This window comes from Cervus elaphus, chromosome 24 (assembly GCF_910594005.1).
Source record: "Cervus elaphus chromosome 24, mCerEla1.1, whole genome shotgun sequence".
NCBI classification, from domain to species: Eukaryota; Metazoa; Chordata; class Mammalia; order Artiodactyla; family Cervidae; genus Cervus; species Cervus elaphus.
The window spans coordinates 59,989,457-60,015,000 of record NC_057838.1 but is presented as its reverse complement, the minus strand read 5'-3'; the positions used below and the strand labels follow the sequence as shown (position 1 = coordinate 60,015,000).

Sequence of the window (25,544 nt, the reverse complement as noted above, 5' to 3'; positions counted from 1 at the left end):
GTGGGTGCACAGAGGTCTATCATTTCATCATTACTGTCTATGGTACAATTACATTTCATGAACTCTTCTGTAGCTAATAAATTTCACAACACATTTTAAAAATATTTAAAAGTGCTTCACACGGGGCCTGGCACACACCCGCGATAACCTCAGGACTACAAAAAGTAAAGAAACTCCTGCGAGCAGGTTAAAACCAACATGTACTCAATATTGACAGGCAGAATTTCTAAAGCCAACTTTAAAAACATAATAATTTAACATTTCAATTTATTTAGTTTTTGGCTGCAGTAGGTCTTTGTTGCTGTGCGTGGGCTTTTTCTAGGTGTGACACGTGGGGACTGTTCTCTAGCTGTGGTGCATGAGCTTCTCACTGTGGTGACTTCTCTGAAGAGCACAGCCTCTAGGTCGTGTGGGCTCAGTAGTTGTGGCACACAGTCTTAGTTGCCCTGTGGCATGTGGAATCTTCCCAGACCAGGGATTGAACCCATACTGGCAGGTGGATTCTTAGCCACTGGACCACCGGGGAAGTCCTCTTAAAGCCAACTGTTAAGGAAGGCACCAGGATTTCCTGGTGTGACAGCTTCCATTCCACAAGGTCAGGCCTGACACCTTGCTAGCCCACTTTGAACTCCGCAGTATGTTTCACCCCCACCACATGCAGAATGAAGGAGGTACACAAAGCCCTTCACAATCTGGATGCATGCACCACCTGCCCTTCCACCCTCTCCATCTTCCATTTAGCCCATTTAACCCCTAGACTTTTCTCTGATCCCTGAATGCCTTCCCTACCTCTCCATAGGAAGCCCTCCTGATCTCTCCAAGCCTTATTTAAACTCCCCTTCTCTGTTCCCACAACACACAGCTCTAAGATACGCCTCCCATCACAACACACAGTCTTCACCTGCCTGCTCATCTCTGTTCTCAAAACAATGAAACTAGTGCCTGGCACTCTCAGTAACTGAAATTGTGACGAACTAGCAAGCATTTCTTATATCCTCCCCTTGCCTGGAGTTCAGCTCCCTGTCACGAGCCAGGAAGGTTCAGCAGGTCTCCCATTGGGACTGGGGGTCCGCCCCACACAGAGACCCTGCAGAGAAGGAAATGACAGTTCTCAGGGTCAGAAAGTGGAGGAAAGAGTCAAGACCTGAGATCCTGGGTTCTGGCCCAGTTCTAGCACCCCTTCAACTGAGGATTCCTTCCATACACCATGGGTCCCAGGGTTCCTTTCCACTAGGTGGAAAAAAAGAGCTCACCTCTCACTCTCCGAGTCGCTCGAGATCTCCTCATTCATCTTGCCGCCACCCTTGGACTTGCCCTTGTCCCCAAAGGAGTCGCCCTGGGAATTATAGAATACATTTTTTGTCAGGGGTCCCAACCACTCGGGCTCTGACCAAGAGTCCCTTAGGGTCCCTCGAGAGCCACTGGGAAAGGCGGTGGCCCCTGGCTAAAGTGAAAGCCTTTTCAGGATTTGACGCACAGAGAAAGGGACGAAGCTGACTCCAAACCGGGTCCCGGGGGTGAGGGGACCGGGGCCGGGACCCCCGGATGGGATTAGGGTGGTCCCAATAGGCGGGATAGAGCCCCGCCTGCCAAAGAGCCATGCTCACCTTTCGCCGCCGCTTGCCGGCCCCCGCACCAGCCCCAGCCCCTGAGGCCGGCTTTCCCCTCTTACGAGCCGCCCCTGTCGCCGACATGCTGCCCACGGTGCGTGTTGCAGTCAGCCGCTGGAGACCTCACGTGGCGGCTAAACCCGGGCAGTCCCACCAGACTCCCCGCTGGGATAGGCTCCCACCACCCTGTAGGTCCCGCCTCCCACAGCTCTATTGGGTCCTTGGATAGGTTCTGTCACGCCCCCAAGCGCCCATAGGGTAAATGCTTGTGGCCCCGCCTCCTAAAGTTCCTATAGGCTCCCGCGCCCCGGCTCGGAAGGTAAAGGAAGCAAGCCTTTTTCCGGCGCTTCCGGCCAACGACTGTGGCGCATGCGCCCCGCCGCTGACTGACGTCTGAAGAGGGGTCGGACTCCGACGCCTTCTCTGTGTTTGCGCCCCTTGGACGCTGGGGGGCGTCAGAGATGCAGGGTTCCTTTACATGGACCGTGACTCCTCCCGGTCAGGGGCGGGGGCCTGGGTGAGAGTCTGACTCCCTAGTAACCGGGGGAGAGGGAGCCAGGCAGTCCCTGGGAGAGGAAGGCAATGCCTGCACCTGCGGCCAAGGTCACTTGACAAACCGGTGGACACGTATTGCATGCCTCAGGCAAGATGTGCAACGCTAAGGGTGCGTCAGTCCCCTGGGCTTTGGCTGTGTCCAGATCAAGTGTCCACCCATCCATGGGACAGGCTGCCCCTCCTCGGCCTGCCCAGCCTCTGACTCACCAGACTGGTGACCAAATAACTGGAAATCTACCCACACCCAGTTCATCCCTGCTCCCCTAAGGCTTACAGAGGGTTGTTAGAATTGACTGCCTAGGAGGTACTGACCGGGTGCCCACCACTTCTCCCAGGTCCCTGCTTCTCTTAGGTGAGTGCCCTATGGCCCTGCCCACAGCCCTCCACCGGGCAGGGCAGGGCCGGGTGGGTGTGACTGGCTTTTGCCCTCCGGCAGTTCAGTGCCACTGGTCTAGGACCCAGACTGGCATCCCAGAAGTCTTGAGTCTGCTGGGAAGTTTCTGTGCTACTGGGTCCCAAGCTCTGGAGGGACAGAGCTGGCCTCATGAGTGCTGCCCCCAGGAGCCACTGCCCACTCTCCTCCATAGCTGGGGTGACTCAGCCCAGCAGCCATGCCAGGTCCAAGTCAGCTGAGAGGGGGGAGGGACAGAGAGTGCTCTGCCAGGAGGAGTCCAGAAGTGGGAGGGGGGAGATTTTCCTTTCACTTTCCCTTCCACCTCAGTATACACAGGAGAGCTAGAGAGGGTGGAGAGCCCCTCTTCCTCAATCAAACTGGGAAGACGGTACAGAGGCCAGGCCTGGTCCCAGTGACTAGAGAAAGGGGTGTATCCGGGGTGCAGAGATCTGGTTTTGGTCAGGGACCAGGGGAGGGGGCGGAAATGGAGGCAGAGGGAGGTTGCCAAAGGCAAACTCAGGGTGGGGCAAGTTGGTGCTGTGCCAGCCAGGTCAGGTACAAAGGCCGTGGAGGTCTGAGGGACTCCTCTGTGCCACAGAACAGCCATGGCTCCAAAGCGCAAGCTCCAAGTGCAGCATGAGGGTCCTGAGAAGAAGAAGGGGCGACAGGGGGCAGAAGAGGAGGACAGTTTCCGTTCCACTGCTGAGGCCCTCAAGGCTGCGCCCACAGAGAAGTGCATAGCCCAAGTGGACCCCTCATGTCCACTCAGCGGCAACCCTGGAACCCAGGTAAGCTGTAGTCCCCAGCCAGTCCCGATGCCTGCTCCCTCCTGGGTACAAGGACACTCAGACCTGCTCCCCACCCCCTTGGCTCTGGCCAGGTGGTTCCAGGCTCCCAAGAAAGCTGTGTTCTCCTGAGACCCCAGAGGTCAGGCAGGGCTATAGCCCATCAGATCCAGGCAGGTCACGTCTGCTCTTCAGACTACAGGGCAAGCCCCTGAGCTTCTCAGGCTTTCCCCTACCACATTTAAGGCAGGGTTCCCGGACAGGGCCTCCTCTGACGCCCCAGTGCAGTCTGATTCCTGGCAGCGTCCAGCCAGGCACCCCAGGGGTGGCCTGAGCCAGCCTGCCCTCCCTGCACTGCACCCCGTCTGGCCACAGGTGCATGAAGACTACGACTGTACCCTGAACCAAACCAACATTGGGAACAACAACAACAAGTTCTACATCATACAGCTGCTGGAAGAAGGTGACTGCTTCTTCTGCTGGAACCGCTGGGGACGCGTGGTGAGTGCCACCCACCCATCCTGTGCCCACCTCCTCCCCACCTCTCCCTGCTCGGTGCATGCCTGCTGCCCCCAAGGGTCCCCACAGCTTACTCAGGCCAAAAGGCCACAGCCACTAACTGTGGCCCTGCCCCACCTCTGACGCCCAGGGGCACTTGGCACAGGCTGGCACAACAGAGGCCAGCAAGCATTTATGGCGGGCACTGTGGCTGTCGCTTTCAGGGAGAGGTGGGCCAGTCCAAGCTCAGCCGCTTCGTGTCACTGGAGGATGCGAAGAAGGACTTTGAGAAGAAATTTCGGGACAAGACCAAGAACAGCTGGGCAGAGCGGGATCACTTTGTGGCCCACCCCGGCAAGTATACACTTATCGAAGTGCAGAGAGAGGACGAGGCCCAGGAAGTCGTGGTGAAGGTGAAGTGGTCAGGGAGGGAGGGTGGGCCTGGGCCGAGGGAGGGGACCACTACTGCCTGGCTGTGCACCCAGGACAGGCCTCGCTCTCTAGCCTCGACCTGCTCTGGCTGCAAGTGCCCAGCCCAGCTGCTCCTGCCCATATGCGTCCTCTACCCCTAGGTGGATGGAGGCCCAGTGAGGGCCGTGGTTCAGCAGGTACGGCCCTGCTCCTTGGATGCAGCCACGCAGAAGCTCATCACCAACATCTTCAGCAAGGACATGTTTCAGAATGCCATGGCCCTCATGAACCTGGGTGAGGAGTGGGGGGCAGGCAGGGTAACAGGAGCCTGGGGGTGGCAAGGCTGCGAGGCAGTCTCCTCACTCTCCCCATCCCCCCAGATGTGAAGAAGATGCCACTGGGGAAGTTGAGCAAGCAGCAGATCGCCCGGGGGTTCGAGGCCTTGGAGGCAGTGGAGGCGGCCCTGAAAGCCCCCGCAGACGGTGGGCACAGCCTAGAGGAACTGTCCTCCCACTTCTACACTGTAATTCCCCACAACTTCGGCCGCAGCCGACCCCCACCCATCAACTCCCCTGAGCTTCTGCAGGCCAAGAAGGACATGTTGCTGGTGAGGGCTGGCAGGTTACAAAGCAGACAGACGGGGCAAGAGATATGGGGGGCAGAGAGATGGACTGTGACGAGCAGGCCGAAGGACAGAGGAGGGGAAGGCCAGGCAGATAGATGGGGTGCGGCTGAATAGGTAAGACACACAGGTGGGGCAGCCATGGTCCTAGTCAGGTGGGAGGGCAAGGGAGGCTCAAGGGGACAGCCAGGCTGCCAATGCCCATCACCTTAGGTGCTGGTGGACATCGAGCTGGCACAGACCCTGCAGGCAGCCCCCGAGGAGATAAAGAAAGTGGAGGAGGTGCCACGCCCACTGGACCGAGATTACCAGCTCCTCAAGTGCCAGCTCCAGCTGCTGGACCCAGAGATGCCTGAGTACAAGGTGGGCCGGGCCCCGCAGAGGAGCCGAGCTAGCAGTGGGCACTGTTCCTCTGCCTGTCTGCCCTCCAGGTGCCCAGAGGGGTCCCTCGCCCTGGGCCTTCTCTCGCTGTGTCTCCAGGCCCTGAGGAGAGCCCTGGGACTGGGGGACAAGAGGAGGTTGGTCCACATGTCTCTTGCTCTTGACACCCAACTTCTGCTGTCCCTGCAGGTGATACATGCCTACTTAAAACAGACTAGCAACAGCTTCAGGCCCCCTGCTCTTCAACACGTTTGGAAAGTGGACCGAGAAGGGGAGGTGAGGGAGAGTCCCCCCATTACCACTACCTTCTCCCTGAGAGAGATGGCCTTGGCTTACCCACTCCTTAGGGAGTAGGCTGAGCCACTCTGACCAGTTTCCACCAGGCCTAGGTCTTGTGCATGTGTGCATGAGTATGTGACTGGCTGGGGGGGCCCTTGGCCTTGGTTATCTCCTCTGATAGCAGACAGAAGCACCTGAGCTTGGGGGGCATGACTCTCCTGCTTCCCACCTCCCCCCACCCCAGGGAGATCGGTTCCAGGTCCACGCCAAGCTGGGTAATCGGAAGCTACTGTGGCATGGCACCAACGTGGCCGTGGTGGCTGCCATCCTCACCAGCGGGCTCCGCATTATGCCACATTCTGGAGGCCGTGTTGGCAAGGGCATCTACTTCGCCTCAGAGAACCGCAAGTCGGCTGGCTATGGTGAGGTGTCCCTCAGGGCCAAGTCCTGAGTGGGCATGTCGACACTGAGGAGCACGGGGCCAATTGCTTGTCCAATTGGTGGTGGACCCAGGAGAGGATCTCTTGGATGCTTACTGACTCGAGAGCTCAGTGGGGAATCCTGGCAGTTGGGGGACTCAGGAGGCATCTGGTGGTCAGGACAGCTTCCTGGGATGGGGTGGCGATGTGGATAGGATGAAGGTGCCAACCTGACCTGGGGAGGGGGTCGGTGAAAGAGGAGCCTTTGAGGTAAAGTAGCCCAGGGGTGGCACAAAGCTGGGAGGCTGCAGCAGGTCAGCATCTCTGAGCACAGCCTGATAACAAAGCTTAGAGAAAATGCCTGGTGTGGATGGGGGGCTTGGGGCCCAGGACGATCAAAGGAACCTCTTCAGAGAAAGATGGGGAGTACAGTTGAACATGGCTGCAGCCACAGGGAGGGTGGCTAAGGTCAGAGGCTGCTGGGAGGCTGTGTTCCCATCCAGGCCAACTATGATGGGCGCCCACTCCAGGGCAGTGGATGGAGGAGGAGAGAAGCCAGGAGAGGAGTATGTGAGAGGTGGGATGGGCAGTGTATGGGATAGGGTGGAGGGTGTCTCTGATGACCCCCAAGTTTCTGTCCAGAGGTGTCCTCACTGAGCTGATCTCCCTATACTGGCTCCTCGGTCCCGGTTGACTGCCTTATTGGAGACCACCACCTGCCCCCACTCAGGAGAATAAGGTCAGAGGAGTCATCTAAGAACAGATGGGGCTGAAGGTTGCTCAAGGCCTGGGAGCCCACTAGGAGGGCAGAAGAGCCTAAGAAGGAGAGGAGGGTGGCCTCAGGACATCTTTGTAAGAGGATCCCAGGATAGAGGGTGAAGGAGGCCAGTGGCAAAATCAGCAGAGCAGGCTAGAAGAGCCCCTGCCCCAGATATGGTCACTGAAAGGCCATTACTGACCTTGGTGAGGGTGGCAGAGGCCTGGCCTCTGAGCTGAGAGGAGAAAAGAGGCAGGAAGGGACAAGGAGCCTGCAGAAATGGTAGGAGGAAGGATGGAAGAAGGATGAGCACTTTTCTGGGCCTGGGCAGCAAAGCCAAAGGAGATAACAATGCAGCAGAGAGGGGCCCAGGGAGTCAGGCAGAGGGCCAGTCTGCCTACCCTGAGCCTTCCTGTGTCCCCCAGTTACTGGCATGTCCTGCGGGGCCCATCGCATTGGCTACATGTTCCTGGGTGAGGTGGCACTGGGCAGAGAGTACCACATCACCGTCGACGAGCCCAGCTTGAAGCAGCCACCCTCTGGCTTTGACAGTGTCATTGCCCGTGGCCACACAGAGCCTGGTGAGTCTCAGGAAGCTGGGCAGGCCTAAGGATAGAGGTGAGGCTGAGATGAAGCAGGATGCTTTCAGGGAGAAGGTGAGCAGGAAAGGGACTGTGAAGAAGGACAAGAAGAAGCCGGCTTCCTCACCGTAGTCCTTCACTTTGTCATTCAACATACGCTCACTGGTTCAACAGATCATTCCTGGGCACCCAGGAGGGCTTCAAAGAAGAGGTGTCATTGACTGAGCGTGGAAAAATGAGCAAGCATTTTCCAGGCAGAGAAATGGGGGAGGAGATTCTAGGCAGAAGGCCCACCCTGTGCAGCAGTTTGGAGGTTGGCTGGGGGGAACGAGTGGGCACTCCCTATGATAGAAGAGCATAGGGGGTGGGACTAACTGGTAAAGCCAAGGACCAGTGGCCCTTGGGTCACCCATGGCCTTTGCTGTGCCCTGCAGATCCAACCCAGGACACTGAGCTGGAGCTAGATGGCCAGCGAGTAGTGGTGCCCCAGGGCCAGCCCATGCCCTGCCCAGAGTTCAGAAGCTCCAGCTTTTCCCAGAGCGAATATCTCATCTACCAGGAGAGCCAGTGCCGCCTGCGCTACCTGCTAGAGATTCACCTCTGAGCTGTCCACCCAACCCTCCCGCCCCCTGCCAGGAGCTCGACCATCATCCTCAATCCCATATCCACTTCCTGCTCTCACATCTCCCTCCTGTGGTCCAGTGATCCCCTCTCTGTTGGTTCTGGCATGGCTGTGGCCTCAGTCTCACCTCCTAAGGTGATGGGTGTGATGGACTGCAACATGAATGCAGCAGCCTATTCAAGGCTGTGTAGTTAGAGGGGCACAAACTGAAAGTGGGTGGGTCCCACATCCACCCAGGCCATCCACTCTGACCTAACTGTCCATCCAAGAGAGGTGAGATGATGGATTTCCCTGGCGGTCCAGTGGTTAAGACTCTGCTTTCACTGCAGGGTGCACAGGTTCGACCCCTGGTTGGGGAACTAAGATCCCACAAGATTAGTGGCAAAAAATAAATGAATAAACAAGAGAGGTAGACTGCACATCAGGCATGCACAGGCAAGTTTATTAAACATTGTATTGGCGTACTCCCTGGCCTCTGCTTGTCTGTGCCATAGCTGCACCAGGCCTGGGCCTCCTTGCTCTCCAGGGCAACTCACCACACCGCACAGCATTTCCAGCCCCACTCCAGGGAGTGACCACTCACACTCACATAGTCATACACACACTCCCACCCACTGTGGTCACAGTCTATGTTGGTCCTTGCAACAACTGTCCTCCTCTGATCATTGAGCCTCTGAAAGGGACCCTTCCCATCCACTCAGAGCTGTTAGTCATGTGGGGACCCATCTGGTGATTTCTTCAGTCCAGACACAGCCAGGCAAATCAAGCATTTCCCGTGTCTTGCCACCAAACACCCATGTGTGTCTTTTATCTATTATAAATGAGTTGAGAATATTTGTGAGGGGTTCAACTCTGCTGTCATGAAAGGAATGGTAATTATCAACCCAGGTTACTCTGTCCACAAACGAGAGGAGCAGACCCTAGACAGCAGGTCAGGATCCAGTGCTTGGTCATACCCTGCATTTTGTTGTCATTCTCTTTGATTTCCTTTAATCTGAAACCATTTTTGAGCCTTTTCTTTTCCCTCCATAACTTTTGACACTCTTGACACTCCTAAAGAGTACAGGTCAGTTGTTTTATAGACTCTCTCAGTTCATGTTTGTCTGATATTTTGCAATAATTAGATTCAGGCATTGCAGTTTGGCAGGAACATTACGTGAATGACATGTCCTTGGTGTACTATATCAGGAGGGACATATCCCATCCTTGGTGATGTAACTTTGATTGCTCAAAGTCGTGTCCACCAGGTTGTTCCACTAGGAAGTTATCATTTCCTCCATTTGTAATTGATCAGTAATCTGTGGGGAAATATTTTGAGGTGTAAATGTCCCATTCCTTATCAACTTTCACCTACTAGCTTTTACATTTAGTGACGATTTTTACCTGAAATTGGTGACTTTAATGAATTTTTGCTAAGATGGTTGCAAATTTTTATCTAATTCCATCATTTCTTCTATATTTATTAGTAACAGTCACCTTTCTTTCCTTATTATCAGTATGGACCTGTGGGTTCCGATTATATTCAGTGGGTTCCAATCCATTATGGTTACTGTTTTGATCCTCAAATTGTCCCTGCTTTGGCCAGCAGAAGGTCCTTCAGGCTAACTCCTGTGTCTACACTATTTTGTGAGCACTTCCTTATGTTCTGGTTATTACATGATGTTCCAGGCTCATCTTGTACAAACCTAGAATCAGCCATTTCTCCACAGGGGTTCCCCAGAGCAGGGGATGATATTGAGAATCCAATATCTGGGCAGAGGTATGCTCCTTGGAACTGCGTGTCATTGCTTTTAAGTCCTGGTAGCAAAGAGGACTAGGAAATATGTACATGTAAATAAACACATCTCTCTCTGTTTCTCCAATTCCAATGTGTCCTTCCATTCTTCCCCAAATCTATAATTATACTCCCTTCCCCTATAGTCAGAACCTTGGTTCACATCAACCTCAAATCATTTACTTATTTGCTTAATCCCACACAAAAGCAGTTTCAGAATTGCTGTACCCATAACCATTGTTAAAAACAAACTTGCTAAGTAGAGTTCAAGATTTTATCAAACCTATTCAAGCTAACTTTTTTGTCTTTAGACTGAAGTTCAATGGTCAAAGCAACAATTTGAACACAGGTTCCAATATTACTTGGATTAGTTATTTATTTCCCTTCATCGTGGTGGTTATTCATTTGAAATGCAGGTACGTTCATTTGTTTCTAAATATATTCACTTTTAGGGGGCTTTCTCATCTTTGTTTATTTTTATTTTTTTCAACACACAGACCATTAATATGGTCCTCCAAAATCCAGTCTGTCCAAATCTGTGCTCAGAAGAGTGTTCTTCTCCTAGCCCTCTCACTCCATGCTCCATGCCCACCAACCTACTGTAGTTTCTGGTTTATCCTCCCTGCATTCCTTTTTGGGAAAAAAAAAAAAAGATGATAAACTACAAAATGTTTTCACTGTTAATTTAGTTGAACGATTTTGGAGGGAGAATGCACTCCCCAACCCACCATAGTCCCCATCCCTGCCTATTGCCTTCCCCAGGCACCTGTTCTCATCTGCTTTCCCATCTGGTCCTGCTGAGTCCTCCCTAGGCCCTACAGGCCTAACTGGGCAGTGGGAAAGCCAATGCCCTCTCCTTCCTCTGAACCAGGACCTCAGATTCACCGCCTAGAGGCAAATACCCACATCAAAGTTGTGATCAGGTACGGGAAGTAGTGACTGTGTGGACAGAGCATAGGAAGCAGGTGACCCAGATTCCAGGTACAACTCAGCTGGGTAATCTAGAACACATGCCTTCCCTCTCTGAGCACCAATCTCATCCAAATAACAGAGAACTGGCCCAGGGCCCTTCAAATTCCAGCAGCAGGTGAGCTAAACCCAGAGATCCATGCCCTGTTGTCTGCCACTCTGATCCGTGCCGGTGTGGACTGTGTGCCTGTGAGGCACAGACACAAGCAAGACACAGATAAGGTCCCTGCTACCAAGGGGCTTGCATTCTAGTAAAACAGGCTCTAAGCAGCACGTGCGTAGATATGAAATACAATTTCAAGTAGGAAAAGGGCCAGTAAGAAAAATAAAACAGGGTTAAAGAAGTAGTGATGGGAAAGTGGAACAATTTTAGGAAGGATGGTCACTGAAGGCAGAGACCTGAATTAGGTGAGAGGGCGAGTCATTAAGAGATCTGGGGGAAGGGTGTTCTGATGGAAGAAACAGCAAATGCAAACTTCCTCAAGGGGAAAGGAGTCTGACATGTGGGACCAGCACAAAGACTGCATGGCTGGAAGTATGGGAGGCAAGGAGGAGGCGGGTGAGATCAGAAAGGTGAGGAGAAGGCAATCTCAGCACAGAGGGGCTGAGTCTATTTTGATGATGGGACGCTCTTGGAGAGATGAGTGCAGGATCGTGACCTGATCCGATTTGTCTTTAGAGAGATCCACTTTGGCCAGCTGCATACAGAGTGGATCTATGTTGTCAAGATCCAATCAACAAAACACAAATCACTCTATGTATTCCAGACAAGAGGAATTTGATACAAAGAAGGAGCTGGACTATCAGAGGGGCTGGTGAGTCAATCCCGGGATTAGCAATAGCAGGAAGTTGCTACCATTCTTAGGTTGGAAGGATAATGGAATTCCAATGCCCAAGACTGGGCACCCCCAGCAGGTGCCAGAACCCCAGAGGGGGCTGCCTGAAGGAAGCCAGGACTATGGAGGGAGATGAAGTCTTCCACAGAGGCGGATCTAGAGGTAGATCCAGGCTGAGCATGAGAGGAAAAGTACCCTGGCTTCTTCCCTCCTGCCACCCTCCAGTTCTGCTGGTAGCTCCCACTGGCTGAATATACCCCAAAACCAACTGACAGAGGAGCCTGGGAAATCAGTTTCTTGGCAGGCAGAGCAGTGCTGGGGAATTCGGGAGTGGATCTAAGGGCAAACAGACAAATGACCACCATGAGGTGCAGGAACGAAGATCAGGAGATGGGTGAGGAAGATGCTGCAGTGGTCCAGGTGAGGGGTGGCAGTGCCTGGGAACATAATGGTGGTGAGACATGGCTGAATTTACACAGGTTGATCGTTTGGATGTAGGGTGAGTGGGAAAGGGAGGTGTCAATGGAAACTTCTGAGATGGCATTTACTAAGAAGGGGAGGATTCTGTGGAGAAAGTTGGGGTCGGGGGTCATGAGTCAGGTCCTGTGTTGAGGTATAGAGCTTTTGAGATGCCCAGTAGCTTCTGTACTGGGAGTGATGTTGAAGAGGCACCTGGGTATCCAGACTGGGGTTCACAGAGAGGAAGGAGCTTCAGACACAAATGCAAGCTATCAGGGTATAGATGGGGTTTTGCCATGGGACTGGGCGACATGACCCCACTGGAGTCACACATCTTTCCCTGAGCCAATACCTTTTTCGGGGGGTGCCATACCATGGCTAAGGCTGGGTTTTTGTGCCTGGAGTATGATATGAAAGGTTAGGATCTGAACCAAACCACGTGTCCTGAGAGTTGGGGAAGGTAGCTTCCTAAAGAAAACTCTGGGTATTCTTAGCAGAAGCAAACTCATTTGCTAACAGCAAAAACAACCCAAAATAGCCTTTAGTTGCCTATAAGGCTTCCTCTCATTAATTCCACAGTGGCTTGGAGCACCTATTCTGTGCCAAGCTAATACCAGCTGAGCAACCTACTATGTGCCAAGTCCTCTGCTTCCCCCATCACTTTACCTAGAGAACTAACCCTCCTGAGGACCAGAGGGTACTTAGCGGTCTCCCAGCTCCAGCTCTTGTGTCCCTGATACCTCAGTTTCCCCTCAGTACCAAGGTTGAATGATCCAGTTACCCTCATTGAGGGGGATGGCACAAGAGAGCAGATTTTCTGCCTGGAAAAGGCAGAATAGGACCTGGCTGACTCCAAAGCCTACACTCTAACGTCCTCAGTCTGCACTCCAGCCTATGGCTGCTCTGGGCCCCCCTCCCCAGGCACCCCCAGCATTTCCACAGCACAGCCTCCAGCCTCCAGCTGGCAGCTGCTAGGACCCAGGGGGCCGGTGCCAGGCCCTGCCCCTCCCTTGCCAGCTCTGTGTGTCTCCAAAGGGCAGCATCAGAGTGACAGCCGGTACCATCTCCAGCAGGGGCTGAGTCGCTGGTGTGGAGGAGAGAGCCACAGTCCCCGGCTTGCACCCTTCCATGGGGCCAGCCAAACCCCCAGAAGGATGGCAGCCAGGGCGTCTGAGCCAGCGCCTGGGCAGCCTGTGAGGTGAGAGGCCAGAGGAGCAAGGGATGGGTGGTGGGTGAAGGGAATGAGGGTACTGGGGGGCGGGGAGGGGAAAGCTCCATCTCTCTCTCTCTCTCTGCCTCCCAGCACAGGGCGAAGCCTGAGCACTCGAATGGCCAACGCCACAGGGCTGAGCGCCCCAGAAGTCGCAGCCTCGATGGGATTGATCCTGGCGGCTCTCGTGGAGGCGGCGGCACTGCTGGGCAACGGCGCGCTGCTGGTGGTGGTGTTGCGCACGCCGGGACTGCGCGACGCCCTCTACCTCGTGCACCTGTGCGTCGTGGACCTGCTGGCGGCCGCCTCCATCATGCCGCTGGGCCTGCTGGCCGCTCCGCCGCCGGGGCTGGGCCGCGTGCGCCTGGGCCCCGCACCCTGCCGCGCGGCGCGCTTCCTCTCGGCGGCGCTGCTGCCCGCCTGCACGCTCGGCGTGGCGGCGCTCGGCCTGGCGCGCTACCGCCTCATAGTTCATCCGCTGCGGCCCGGCGCGCGGCCTCCGCCCACCCTCGTGCTCACGGCCGTGTGGGCGGCGGCCGGGCTGCTGGGCGCGCTCTCTTTGCTCGGGCCGCCGCCCGCACCGCCCCCGGCCCCGGCTCGCTGCTCGGTCCTGGCCGGGGGCCTCGGGCCCTTCCGGCCGCTCTGGGCGCTGCTGGCCTTCGCGCTGCCCGCCCTCCTGCTGCTCGGCGCCTACGGCAGCATCTTCCTCGTGGCGCGCCGGGCCGCCCTGCGGCCCCCACGGCCCGCACGCGGGTCCCGGCCGCGCTCCGACTCTCTGGACAGTCGCCTCTCCATCTTGCCGCCCCTCCGGCCTCGCCCGCGCTGGGGCAAAGCAGCCCTGGCTCCGGCGCTGGCCGTGGGCCAGTTCGCAGCCTGCTGGCTGCCTTATGGCTGTGCGTGCTTGGCGCCTGCTGCCCAGGCCGCAGCGGCCGAGGCCGCCGTCACCTGGATAGCCTACTCGGCCTTCGCGGCTCACCCCTTCTTGTACGGCCTGCTGCAGCGCCCTGTACGCCGGACGCTGGGCCGCCTTGCCCGCCGAGCGCTGCCGCGGTCCCCGAGAGCCTGCACTTCGCGGGCCTGGCACCCGCGGGCCCTCCTGCAGCGCCTCCAGAGACCTCCAGAGGGCCCTGCCCTTGGCGCTTCGGAGGCACCTGAACAAGGCCGGGACTTGACAGGAAGGGAGAGCCTGAGCATGTCAGAGGCCACGTGAGAGATGTCTCCCAGGTGAGCCGGGACTGGAGAGAGCAGGGTGGTACCGGGAAGGGCCCGTCCAGCCTCCAGCACAGCTTGTGGCAGGTGCCCTGCCTGGACTTCTGACCCTGGAATGGGAGAAAGGGGGCCTGTAGCCTGGTGAGGCCCAGATTCTTCTGGGAGGAATCCTGAGTTCCGGGCCCAACTCTGCATGGCTGTGTACACACACCTGCCCTTCCCTGGGCCTCAGTTTTCCCATCTGTACCCCGGACTGTGTCTAAGGGCTCCTCCAGCTTGAGTGATCTGGACACTCACAGATGGTCCCCAGGCCAGGGAAGAAGCGGAGGTGGGCAGGATCACAGAGAAGACGCCCTAAGGGCTCACAGCCAGAGGGGGTGGGCCAAGCAGGGCTGGCCTGGGTTACAGCCACAGCAGGAAGAACCAGTGGAGGGACATTCGGAAAGACCTCTGCGACATGTGCACCAAGAAGAGGCTGGACAGAACTACTGAGACTCCTCCATCAGCTTCTAAAAATGCCCAGGAAAAAAAAAAAAAAAAAAACTGGATCATTTTGGTGCCAGAGACAGGAGGCTGGACAACATGACCCTCAAAGAGCCAGAATTGGCATGTGGAAAGGGGCTGAAGCCCAGCTGGGGCTGATGGAGTCATATAGATGGGGGTCCTCTGGGACCTCGGCTGCACCCATTTTCTGTAGGTTTTGCCAACACCCACAATGTTTCACAGCTTCCTGGTCTCTGAGAATATTTATTCAAAAACAGGAATTGAAAAAACTGTACAGAGTATCTGCTGCTGAGAACTCGGCCCCTGCCCCCATGCCACTCCCCCAGCTGCCTGGCAGTGCCCCCTCTTCGGGCTGCCCTCTGCCAAGCCCAGCCAGTCCGTTCCAGTCAAAAGGGTATCAGTGGAAGCAGCAGGAATCTGCAGGGAGGTGGGGAGAGAAGCAAGGCCCCCAGCCACCCCCAGGCCTCCTCCCGGATCCCCACACGGGGGACAGTGGAAGGGAAGCCCTGAGGGATGGGGAGTGCATGAGTGACCCCCCCAAAGTGGGGGCACTTAGGATGCTCCCTGCATCCAAGCACAGAGCTAGAGGGGGTCAAGCCCCCTATCCTGGGGCTGCCACAGCTCCCAAAACCCTGGGCCGGAAACCACCCCCTGAGAGCAGGAGCTCCCACAGACCGGGGCAGGGTGGGGGGTGCATCCATGCGTCTGGGCATTAGCGGCGTTTGGGGCCCCCTCCCGGGGTGGAGTCCTTGGGCAGGTAGCAGAGGCAGCCCCCTGCCGGCGGTCCTGCCTGCCCCCACACCTGTGCCTCAGCCAGCCTCAGTAGGGGGAGAATTTCTGCCGCTCAGCTTTCTTGCTCCCATTGGCCGCTGCCATCTTGGCAGTGTAGGCCGCCAAGCCCGGCGGTGGCCCTGGGGAGGCAGGTGGTAGAGCCAAGAAGGGTACGGGCTTGAGGCCGATGAAGTTGGAGAGGGAGATGGCATAGGGCGTGCCCAGCAGGCCTGGGGGAGCGGTGGGCAGGGCCGTCAGGGGTGGCGAGAAAGGGGCAGGCAGGTCTGTGGGGGCCGAGCCGGGTGTCCCCCCAGAGGTAGACTTGGCCGTTTCTAGACTGGAAAGAGGGATAGAGGGGGTAGATGAAGGGAAGGTGGGGGGGGGGTGAGAAAGGGGGCAATGAGGGCAAATATAAGGGATGAGATTAGATGAAAAACAGGAATTGAGAACAATGACATGGGTGGGCGTGTTTGGGGAAAAGATGGGACAGGTCGGAAGGGTGGGATCGGGATACAAGCAGATAAGGACAAGGACAAGCAGATCCAGCATAGGGTAAGGGGGGAAATGGGGAGACTGGAGTCCCAGGGAGGAGAGACAGGGATGGACTGAGGACAGGCCTGGGAGAAGGGAGGTCCGCTCTCTCCACCCGACCGGTGCCTTTCTCAGGCACAGAAGCCCCATGACCTGTGACACCCCCCCATCCCACACTCACCAGGCAGTGATGAGGTACTGGGCCAGGGCGATGGAGACGGGTGAACCAGTGATGGTCACGTGCCGCTCACCAGCGCCCTCGGCTTGGTTCCCGATCTTGATATGTGCCCCTGACATCTGCCGGATCTCACTGATCTTGCTGCCCTGGCGCCCGATCACACAGCCGATCAGCTGGGGAGAGGGTGGAATTCGACCCTAGGTGAGGCCCAGACCCCCCTGGGCCTCCCTCCCCTCCCCGTCAAACCACCCCATCCCATGCTCACGTCGTTGGGAACCAAGAACTCCTGTGAGCTGGTCTGTGTGCTAGGGTCCAGTCCTGCAGGTGGGGAGAAGAGGGACTGGGCATGAGTCTGGGTCCTTCCTGCCTCCCCTCGTCCTTTCCAGAGGGAGCTGCCCGGCCCCCTGGGATCTGCCTCTGCTTCCTGGCACCCTTCGCTCACCTGGCACCATGCTGGGTGAGGCGAAGGGGACTGCGTGGCCCGAGAGCTGCTGGAGCTTGGTGACCTGTGCCAAGAAGAGGGGTCAGGAGTCAGAGGGGGCTCTGTTCCGGAAGGGGTGCCATGGGCTTTGGGCACTCACCTCAGCTGGAGTCACAGCGCCATACTGACCCTGGACAGAGAACCCCTGTGAGGACAGAGCGGGTCAAAGGGGGTCACTGTGATAGGGGAGTGTGGCCAGCCCCCCCCACCTCTCCCTGAACCCCCCATTCCTTCCTCTGCCTCCCCTGCTTCTCCAGTAACACGTCCCACCCCTCCTGCTGTCCCCCTCACCTGGTTGGTGGAGAGGAGCACGGTGCCTAAGGAGAGGCTCGGATGGTACGGGATGGTGGCCCCTTTGGGTGGGGACTGGGAGGCACACATGGGGAGGCTCAGTCAGGGCCTTCCCAGGCTCCCCTGCCCTCCCCAAGGGCCCTGTGTCCCCAAGGCCCTCCCCACAAGCCCCAGATAAACACAGATGTCCTTGAGCTTCTCACATCCAACCCCGCAGCCCCGCCCTACCCCCACCTGGTGCCACAGGCACAGGCTTGGGGGCCTGACGAGGCAGCCCCAGGGTCCAGCCCCTGCCCTCCCTCCCTGCCCCCGGGCCCACCTCCAGGATGACAGCACAGATCTGGCGCACACACAGGATGATGGCATCAGGCACCCCGGACACGGTGACAGCACGCTCTGTGGAGTTGGGGAGCAGGTCTCCTGCCACCTGCACCTGGGCACCTGTAGTCTGTGGGCAAAGAATGGGGGCCACTTCCGGCTACTCCCATAACCCAGAGCAGAGTGCCCTGGCTCATACCTCCCCAGGGGATAGGAAGCCATAAGCCCAGCTCTCCCCTCGAGACCCCCCCTCCCCTCACCTCTCTGATCTCCTTGATCTTGGTGCCCGCCTTCCCAATCAGCGAGCCACACTGGCTTGCAGGGATGACAAGGCGCAGGGTCACTGGAGGCCTGGAGACACTCCCTCCGTTTGCAGGAGCAGCGCAGAGGTCCTGGCCAGAAAGACTCGGTTGGCCGTGCCTGCCTCTGCTGCTCCCCCACCCCTGGGGCACCTTCCTACTGGGGGGCGAAGGAGGGAAGCCCACCCACATCCCACTTGGCCTTCCATCCCACCCGTAGTCACTCTGTGGATCAGAGTCCCGTTCCTCCTAGGGGACCACCCTTGGCCTCCCTCCAGCCGGCCACAGACCTCATCCAGCTTGAAGGCGATCATGGAGACTGCGTGGAAGACAGCTGCTGTAGACCCAGTAATGGTGGTGATGCGCTCAGGGCAGGAGCCCTCAGAGATGGTGATCCGGGCACTGCTCTGCGGGTATAGGACAAGCGCCGGGCAGCGGGGCTCCTTCTCTGCTTCCTGGCCAGGAAGCTGCCTGCCCGCCACTCACCAGGCCCCAGCCAAGGCTGGAAGTGGCCACCTTCTAGGGGCACTGACTGGTGATCCTAGATGGTGGATTCAGGGACAGGGTGGGGCATCTCCCCTCCCCTCCAAACCAGGTACCCTGGGCTCCCCTCCCAAACTCCATCCTCACCTGTTCCCGGATTCGCTTTACAGTCTCTCCTTTCTGCAGGAGACAAAACAGAGAATGGCTCTTAGGCCAAGCAGTTGTTGCTTCCTTTCGTAGGCTGAGGTCTCAGGTTGAAGGGGACACACAGAATAGAACAAGGCACCTACCTTCCCAATTATGCTGCCCACCTCCTGCAAACCAGACAAGAGTGAAGTCAGCAGCATACCCATACTCCAGGCACCGCCGTTTCCCCCACTGAGGGTGGGGTGGGTTGGGCTCCACAGGAGACAAGGATACCCAAGATCAAACTCCCCTCCACAAGCCGGCCAGGTCTTGCCTCACCTTCCCCTTTGCCCCCTCCTGAGCCACAGGGAAGCCCCCTCACCCCTCACATGCCCACCCCGCCTCCCCACCTCACCTTCCCGTGCATCAGCATGCGCAGTGTGAGGGTGATGCTGAGCTCCGGCTCCTCCTCCAGCCCCGCATCTGAGCCGCTCATCCTGTCAGGCGGGGCTGGGGCTGAGGCCGCCTGGGAACACGTCCACACTGTGGCCTGGCCGGCTCTGCGGGGGCAGTGGGAGAGGGGTCAGAGAGGAGCTCCACTTTCTTTCAGGTCCCCTGCCCTTACGTGGGGATCCCAAAGCCAAGCTCGACAAACTTCCAGAGCAGGGAGACAGCGTGGACCACAAGTTTCAAGTGTCACACTGACTGGTGTGCTGTGTGCGACTCACCAGCTGTGTAAGCCTGGCCAGCATCTATAACCCTTCTGAGCCTCAGCTTCCCCATCTGTACAAATGGGATACCAAGCCCAATCCCCAGAGTTAACGAGAATTAAAATGAGTTGGGTGCCAGTGTCTCCACAGGTATTCTTCCCTTTCCCTGGTACATCGAGAGAATGAATGAACTCGGAGGCCTGTGGGAGTCCAGAGAGAGGGAGCCTCCTGCCTGACCTCCTGGGAGAGGAGTCCACCTCCTGTGGACTGGGCCTTGAAGGCTGGGTTCAAATTGAAAGGTTACTTCAAACAAGAGACACTCGCGTCCAGGAAGCAGAGCCCCCACTGGCTAGAGCCAGCTGGAGAGGGAGCCGGAGCAGCCACAGGCGGTCTTGAAAGGTGGGTGGAAGTGAAGGTAGCAAGACTCTGGGGGGGTGGGCTGCTCTGTCCACTAGGAGTCACAAGAGCAGAGGCTTCTGCGACAGCTGTGAGCAGGGTTCACTCAGCACTGGGGGTGGGCGTGGGGTGTCTGGGACCAGCAGTGTGCACAGTGGCTTTCTGAGCCCTCTCCTAAATCCCGAGGAGGTTAGACGTGTCCAAGCTGGCGGTGTTCCCAGGCTGGAGCACTTTCTACTGTACCAGAAACAAATTACTTGGGCTCTGAGTCTCAGTGGTCTCACCCGTAAAATGGAGGGACTGCTTCCCCCTTGGGACTGGGAGATGGGTAAGAACGGCACTGAGGGGCAGTGGGGGAACGTCAAGGCTGTTAACTGATAGAGGAAGGAGGAGCCAGAGATTAGCTGCTGGGATTAGCCAGGCCGCCAGCCCTCCCCACCCGACCCCTTTTCATGCCCCGACTTAATCCTGGACCTTAATCCTGCTTGGAAATCCCTCTCCTTTAGCGGCTGTCTCCCGCCGAGGCTCGGCCTTGATGGGGAGCTCATGGGGGACCAGAACCCCAGCAGGAAGACAGGGAGGGGACCACCTGGTGCCCAGTCTGAGCCAAGAGCAGGCCCTAACCCTAAAAATGCCCATAGCCAGGAGGGGCGGGAGCTCGAGTGCCTCCAGAGACCTCTAGGCACCTTCCTCCCCAGCCCCCTGCCCTGTCCTGCCGCCAGCATCAAGGGTATAGAGCTCTTCTGTCCAGCATCCCCTTCAGAAACCCTCCCCACCCCACCCCTCAGCCTGAGGTTGGGCATGGAGGGGGAGGGGTGGGTCTGCCAGCCTGGGTGACTCAGGAAGCCTGAGTCCTGAGACCTCTGGTTCTTAATCCGTACTAAGGGGGTGATGTCCTGACTCCCCAAACTACCCAGTAACTGTTGCCTCCCCAGAACTTATTCCTTCCTCTGCTTGAGTTCTGTCCATAGGCTCTCCAGAGTTCAGAGGTCAACAGTGGATGCAGGGCCGGTGCTCTGTGAGCATCCTGGCCCGCGTCACGCTGGCTGCCCTTGCTAACATTCCCCCAGCTGCCAGCACTTCCCCCAGTAAAGCACTCGTGATGACGTGCTTAGTTTCGGTTACCCTGGCCAGCCTGGGAGCCCCTCAGAGCAGAAGCCAAGACTGCCACCTTCTCCTTGTGTGCCAGAGCCAGGCCGGAGAAGTTACTCAGAACACACATTATCTGAATGGAAGACTTCACCAAACAGAAGGGGAGCCTGGTGCCCAGAGAGGGTCTGTAACCTGCCCAAGGTCACAAGAAAGGCGGGGTCTGCTGGGACTAGCAGGGTCCTGCCTGCCTCCTCTGTCTGGCTGTCCTGTCTGGGTCTGTCTCTCCTCTTTGGGGGTGGGAGAAGGTTGCAGGGGTGGCTCTTCAAAGGTGGGGAGCAGGCTTTAGTAGTCCCTGAGATCCCTGCCTGGTTAGTAGACATGGGTTGTGTTTGGAAAAGACTGTACTTGTCCAGAGCCACATCTTAAGCTCCAGAATTTTCTGGGGCTCACGGACCCCTTTGGGGTGTTAACCAGTGGGAGACCTGATATTTCCACATCACCTCTTGTGGGCAAAGGCTCCTGGGAAAACAGGGCAGAAGGGCTGAGATGTGGCCAAAACTAGGGCTTCTGCCTGAAAAAGAAAATACCTGGGTCTACAGCAGAGCCCCACTGCCCCAAGTTCAAGTGACCTTGGCCAGGCCTGCACCTGACCTGGACCTCCAGTTTACCCACGTGTGCTACGTGTGTGTTTGTGGGGGCTGGGGGGACAGGGGGAATGGGTGGTCTCTCTGTGTCCTTCCTGTTCTGAGGGACCCTCAAGGTCTTTCCTGTCTTTTGGGGAGAAGAAGGGGTCTTGATACAGGCCTCTAATTCTTCTCCCAGGAGCTTTGAGAACAAGCAGCCCTAGTAGGCATACTGGCTCCCCTTCTGCCGTCACAGGGGCTCTAGGGAATTGTTTGCTGCTCCAGCCTGGTGGGACCTAGGTCCCTGCTGGGCCACCCACATGGCAGCTACGAATCATGCCATGCTGACCTCCAGCTCACCTCTGGGGGTGCCCAGCCCCCTCTGGTCAGCAGGGCTCCCTGGCAGAACATACCAAGCTCAGACCAGGCCTCTGACCTCGGGTGTTCCCTCCTGCTCCCCAGACCCCCGCCCCAGATCCAATGCCCACTCCTTCTGTCCCTGGCTTCCTGCCACTCAGGCTGCAGGGGGTGGGGGGGGGTGACAGCTGTGTAAGCCATGGCGGCTGCCCCTTCCTGCCCCTCCCCCCCCAGCTGTCTCTCTCTCTCTGTCTCTCTGTCTCTCTCTCTCTCCCTCTCTCTCATGACAGCTGCCCAATCAAAGGGCCGGGGGCTTAGCCAGCTCCCCCCCCCCACATGGAGGGATCAAGTGTCCACCCTGGCTTTGTTCTGGAGCAAGAACAATCCAGGGGAAGGGAGGGCTCCTGGGGCCAAGCGACTCAAGTGGACCGGCCCGCCCCTTGGGGGATTCCCTCGGCTCTGTTAGCCAAAGTGTCTGTCCCAGCTAGGGCTTGTAGACCCACCTGGGCTGGGAAGAGAGAGAAGGGTCCAGTCTCCAAGTTCATCCCCACCTCACATCCCAACATCCCCTTCCAGCCCCCAACCTAACAGCCTCCCCTGTTCCTACTCCAAAAGCAGCCATGCTAGCCACACCCAGTGATGCTGGGGAATGGCTCGGGGCATCAGGCGAAGTGGGGGGTGAGGGGGTTGACACTGGGCCTAGAGGGAATCGGTACTGAGGGGCCCTGACTCCCCTGCCCATTGTTTTCTCTGGGCACACTCACCCTTTCCGATTAGCTAGGCCTCCACAAGAATTGCCCCAGCATCCTCGGATCCATACGCCCACCCTCTCAGTCTTACGGCCTCCAGGGATGGCCATTCACACCTACTTTATGGGAGAGTCCAGGGAGGAGGGGCCTGCAGGGGAGCAGCCTGGGCTCCTTGAGCTCCAGCCGCTGGTTTCTTGACCTAGAACTGTCCTGTAGACTCAGTACTAGGCAGAGAAGGGAATCTCTGACAAGCTGGCTAGTGCCAGAAATGCTACAGTCTTCCTTAGAGCACCGTTAGGCAATGCCCCCCGCCCCTGCCCCCTACCACCAAGAGGAGTCCTCAGGGCCAAGGGAAGCAAGGCAGGGCCAGGCACAGACTAGACTCCAGGCGAATAGGCACAACTTCATGGTACAGTCCCACCCACTCACTGGTACCCATCCCCTCACTGTCTCACCCCTGTTGAGAAAGGTCTCTCTAGCTTCTAGATGCTGCCCAACAGCCATCCTTGGTTCCTCAGTCTCCAAGGAATAAAGCCTGATCTCCACAGACAGGCCGTCAAGGCCCTTCATGATCCAGCTTCTGCCAACTTCTCTTGTCTCATCTCTACCCCATCCCCCACACACACCAGACTACAAAACATGCCTAGCACCTCCAAGCCTCTGGGCCTTTGCCCAGGCTGATCCTAGCTTCACCTGCCCATCCTCCCCACTCTCTGTCAAAATCCTTCTCAAATGCCACCTCCTCTATGAAGCCCTCCCCACACCTTCCAATCACTGAGGCCTCTTTGCTCCTCAAAGATGCCTGTCACTAAGAGCCCCATTTGGGCAGTTCTGAATCTGCCTTTCCACTATGCAGAGTTCCAGGAGCCAGGACCAGGCTCAGTTTGTAGGGAGAAGAAAGGACTCAGGGCTCGGAGGCATCAGAGACCAGTGATGAGGCTAAGGATCCCAGAGAAAACTGTAAGAGCGGGGTGAGAAGACTCAGGGCGCAGGGGACCAGCCGCATGGGAGCGTCAGGATCTGCCTGGGCAGGACTCCCAGTTCCCATTCCCCAGCACCCCAGCCCTTGCTCCTGCTGTGTCTTTGAGTCTAGGCAGTCGCCGGGCATATCACTGGGGTGGGGGATCTGCACCCTGCTTTGAGACTTCTGGGGGCCCTGAGTGAGTTTCCCCATGGAGAGAGGAGGCTGAAGGAAGAGCTGTGGTGTGGGATAGGTTTCACAAAGTCAGGCGCAACCTGTCTTAGCTGGAAGGGCCTTGCCAGACAGGAACCTGAGGCCCTGAGAAAAAGGGGCTTGTCTGCAAAGCTACGAGAATGAGGCAGCTGGCAGAGCTGGCGGAACCCCGGGGTCCACCTGTGTGGCTCAGAGCTCTTTCCTCAAGAGGTCAGTGCCACCAGGCAATGGTGATGGAGGCTGGGGGGCGGTGATGGGAGTAGGGAGGGTGGACAGAGCCTGTCTGGGGACACAGGGCGGGGCAAAGCCAGCCTCCCTGTGGCCTGGGCCTGCCAGGGTGTGTGGGCCGCCTGCTCCCAGCCCCCCACCCTGAGCATGCAAGAAGAACAATCCCCTTGTGTTTGGGCGGCCTGAGCCTGCATGCTGATGAAGGCTAGGGGGTGGGGGCAGGGATGGGGGCGCCTTGGAGTTTGAGGGGGTTCCAGGGCCCCAAGGGGCTAGGGGACTGTCAGATGGGAAAACAATAGGGTCCCAGGTGCTGGCTCGGAAGCAGCGAGGGTAATCCCAGGGAAGAGTGAAGGCTGGAGTTGATGTTTAAGGTCCTAGGGAGTCCCTGGGGTCTAAAAACTCTTTGTGGGAGAAGAAGAGCCCCGGCGACACATGCTGTGTTGGACCAGCGTGAAGGTGATCATTCTGGGCTTGCTGGGGGACTGAGAGCCCAATTCCAGGAGGAGGGACTGCACCTGGCCCTAAGTGCATCCCTTTGAAGACCACTCCCCAGGGCGCTGGAGCCGGGCGGGGCACTGGGTGCCACAGGTCCCAAGATGGCGGGCCTGGGATGGGGAGTGAGGAGGCGGGCACCTCCCTCTCCTGGCCAGGCAGGCTCCAGGGCCAGGCTCAAGTGAGTAGCCAGAGCCCCCGCACCTCCTCTGACTCCAGCTAAGAAGCTAGGTCAGAGCTGAGGGGCTCAAGAGCCACAGGGCACCAGGGACCATTCAGAGCCACCAAACTGACATCTGCACACACCCCTGGCCTGGAGGTCTGTGGCTGGCGCCCCCAGGGACTGCAGAGAATGGGAAGGGGTGTGTGCTGAGCCAGGAACTGCAGGGGAGTGGCTGATGGGGACAGAGGTGGAGCAGAACCAGAAGCCAGGGCAGGAGGTCTAGAGAACAGGTCCAAAGGACAGAAACAGCAGGTGGGATGAGGGCCTCAAATCTGGGGTGTCGGGTCCAGAAAGCCCCTCCCTGGTAACTGGGGGCTCCTCTGGCCGACCAGCGCCCCCCACCTGTGCAGGCCTGGGCCCGTGTGGGACAGGGAACGTGTTCCTCGCAGTCTCCCGGTCTCCCAAACCCGGGACCCCGGCCTGTGGACTCTGGCGCGGGCTACCCGCCCCCCGGCCGAACCCCCAAACTTCGCGACCCGCGGTGCCCCGCCCGGCCCGCGCCCTACCTCGCTGGGGCTGTCCTGCGGCGGCGGCGGCGGCGCGGCGGCTGGGCCGCTCAGTCCCACATTGTCCCCGGGAGAGGCGGCCGCTCACAACTGCGAGTGACATCAGCTGCGAACAATGAGGGGTTTGACAGGCGCGGAGCCCGGCCGGCCCGGAGCCCGGCTCCGCGCCCCCCCCACCCCCGGCCCGCCCGGCCCGGCCCCTCCCCGCCCCCTCCCCGGATCCGATTACAGCGCGGCGGGCCCGCCCCAGCCGCCCCAGTGCCGCAGCCGCCCGCCCCGCCCCGCGCGCCGCGGTGCGCCCCGAGCGGCGGCCGCTTCCGGGAGGGCTGGCGCGACCCTCCCCCGGCAGCTCCTCCAGTTCCCGGGAGTGGGGGGCGAGGGGGGTCCGGCCTGAAGCGCGGTCCCAGTCACGGTTCTGCCCGCGCCGCCCGCGCTGCGCCCCGCTCCCAGTCCCTTCGCTCTCGGCCAGCTGGTCCTTCCGTCCCGAGTGCCCTGCACCCCCATCTCGGCCTCTGCCCCGCTCCCGCTTGGATCCCTCGGAGCTCAGGTTTCGACCCTCTGCGGGGCCGAGTTTCCGGCGCTCCTGGCTTCTGCGCCATCCATCCCCGCGCGGGGCTCTCGCCCACCACCAAGCCCCACAC

The 25,544-nt window shown here is 58.2% G+C and overlaps 4 protein-coding genes across 12 annotated transcripts in view; 2 read left to right on the top strand and 2 right to left on the bottom strand.

Annotated features, from left to right (window-relative positions):
• RRP9 (ribosomal RNA processing 9, U3 small nucleolar RNA binding protein) overlaps positions 1-1,802 on the bottom strand; it is an 8,376-nt gene extending 6,574 nt beyond the window's left edge. The window contains exons 1-2 of the mRNA XM_043886666.1: positions 1,608-1,802; positions 1,254-1,336 (exon numbers count right to left, since the gene is read on the bottom strand). Coding sequence (XP_043742601.1) covers positions 1,254-1,336; positions 1,608-1,694 — 170 coding nt within the window. The 5' untranslated portion in view covers positions 1,695-1,802. The remainder of the gene's footprint in view (positions 1-1,253; positions 1,337-1,607) is intronic.
• Positions 1,803-2,139: 337 nt separating this feature from the next.
• PARP3 (poly(ADP-ribose) polymerase family member 3) lies at positions 2,140-9,776 on the top strand. Of its 4 annotated transcripts, none has more exons than XM_043886464.1 (11): positions 2,140-2,274; positions 3,158-3,347; positions 3,720-3,845; positions 4,067-4,255; positions 4,415-4,547; positions 4,634-4,860; positions 5,089-5,238; positions 5,446-5,532; positions 5,780-5,957; positions 7,137-7,292; positions 7,727-9,776. In XM_043886464.1, the coding sequence occupies exons 2-11, from the start codon at positions 3,165-3,167 to the stop codon at positions 7,894-7,896; spliced, it is 1,599 nt and encodes a 532-aa protein (XP_043742399.1). In that variant the 5' UTR covers positions 2,140-2,274; positions 3,158-3,164; the 3' UTR covers positions 7,897-9,776. The 4 variants fall into 4 exon arrangements, with proteins under 4 accessions (XP_043742399.1, XP_043742396.1, XP_043742397.1 ...); XM_043886461.1 differs by lacking the exon at positions 2,140-2,274 and adding an exon at positions 2,364-2,517; XM_043886462.1 differs by lacking the exon at positions 2,140-2,274 and adding an exon at positions 2,388-2,517 and having other exon boundaries at positions 3,163-3,347.
• A 1,334-nt stretch (positions 9,777-11,110) lies between these two features.
• GPR62 (G protein-coupled receptor 62) lies at positions 11,111-15,099 on the top strand. Of its 2 annotated transcripts, none has more exons than XM_043886474.1 (3): positions 11,111-11,472; positions 13,023-13,150; positions 13,256-15,099. In XM_043886474.1, the coding sequence occupies exons 2-3, from the start codon at positions 13,107-13,109 to the stop codon at positions 14,370-14,372; spliced, it is 1,161 nt and encodes a 386-aa protein (XP_043742409.1). In that variant the 5' UTR covers positions 11,111-11,472; positions 13,023-13,106; the 3' UTR covers positions 14,373-15,099. The 2 variants fall into 2 exon arrangements, with proteins under 2 accessions (XP_043742409.1, XP_043742410.1); XM_043886475.1 differs by having other exon boundaries at positions 12,988-13,150.
• Positions 14,743-25,066, bottom strand: PCBP4 (poly(rC) binding protein 4). 5 transcript variants are annotated; one of them, XM_043886472.1, is made up of 13 exons: positions 24,904-25,065; positions 18,769-18,913; positions 18,518-18,541; positions 18,375-18,407; positions 18,035-18,151; positions 17,706-17,837; positions 17,447-17,575; positions 17,128-17,202; positions 16,937-16,981; positions 16,798-16,861; positions 16,621-16,673; positions 16,359-16,528; positions 14,743-14,880 (listed from the first exon to the last, which is right to left on the bottom strand). In XM_043886472.1, coding segments are annotated over exons 2-13 (924 nt in total). In that variant the 5' UTR covers positions 18,850-18,913; positions 24,904-25,065; the 3' UTR covers positions 14,743-14,879. The 5 variants fall into 5 exon arrangements, with proteins under 5 accessions (XP_043742407.1, XP_043742404.1, XP_043742405.1 ...); XM_043886469.1 differs by lacking the exon at positions 14,743-14,880 and adding an exon at positions 15,099-15,876 and having other exon boundaries at positions 24,904-25,066; XM_043886470.1 differs by lacking the exon at positions 14,743-14,880 and adding an exon at positions 15,099-15,786 and having other exon boundaries at positions 24,904-25,066.
• Between the last annotated feature and the right edge of the window lie 478 nt (positions 25,067-25,544).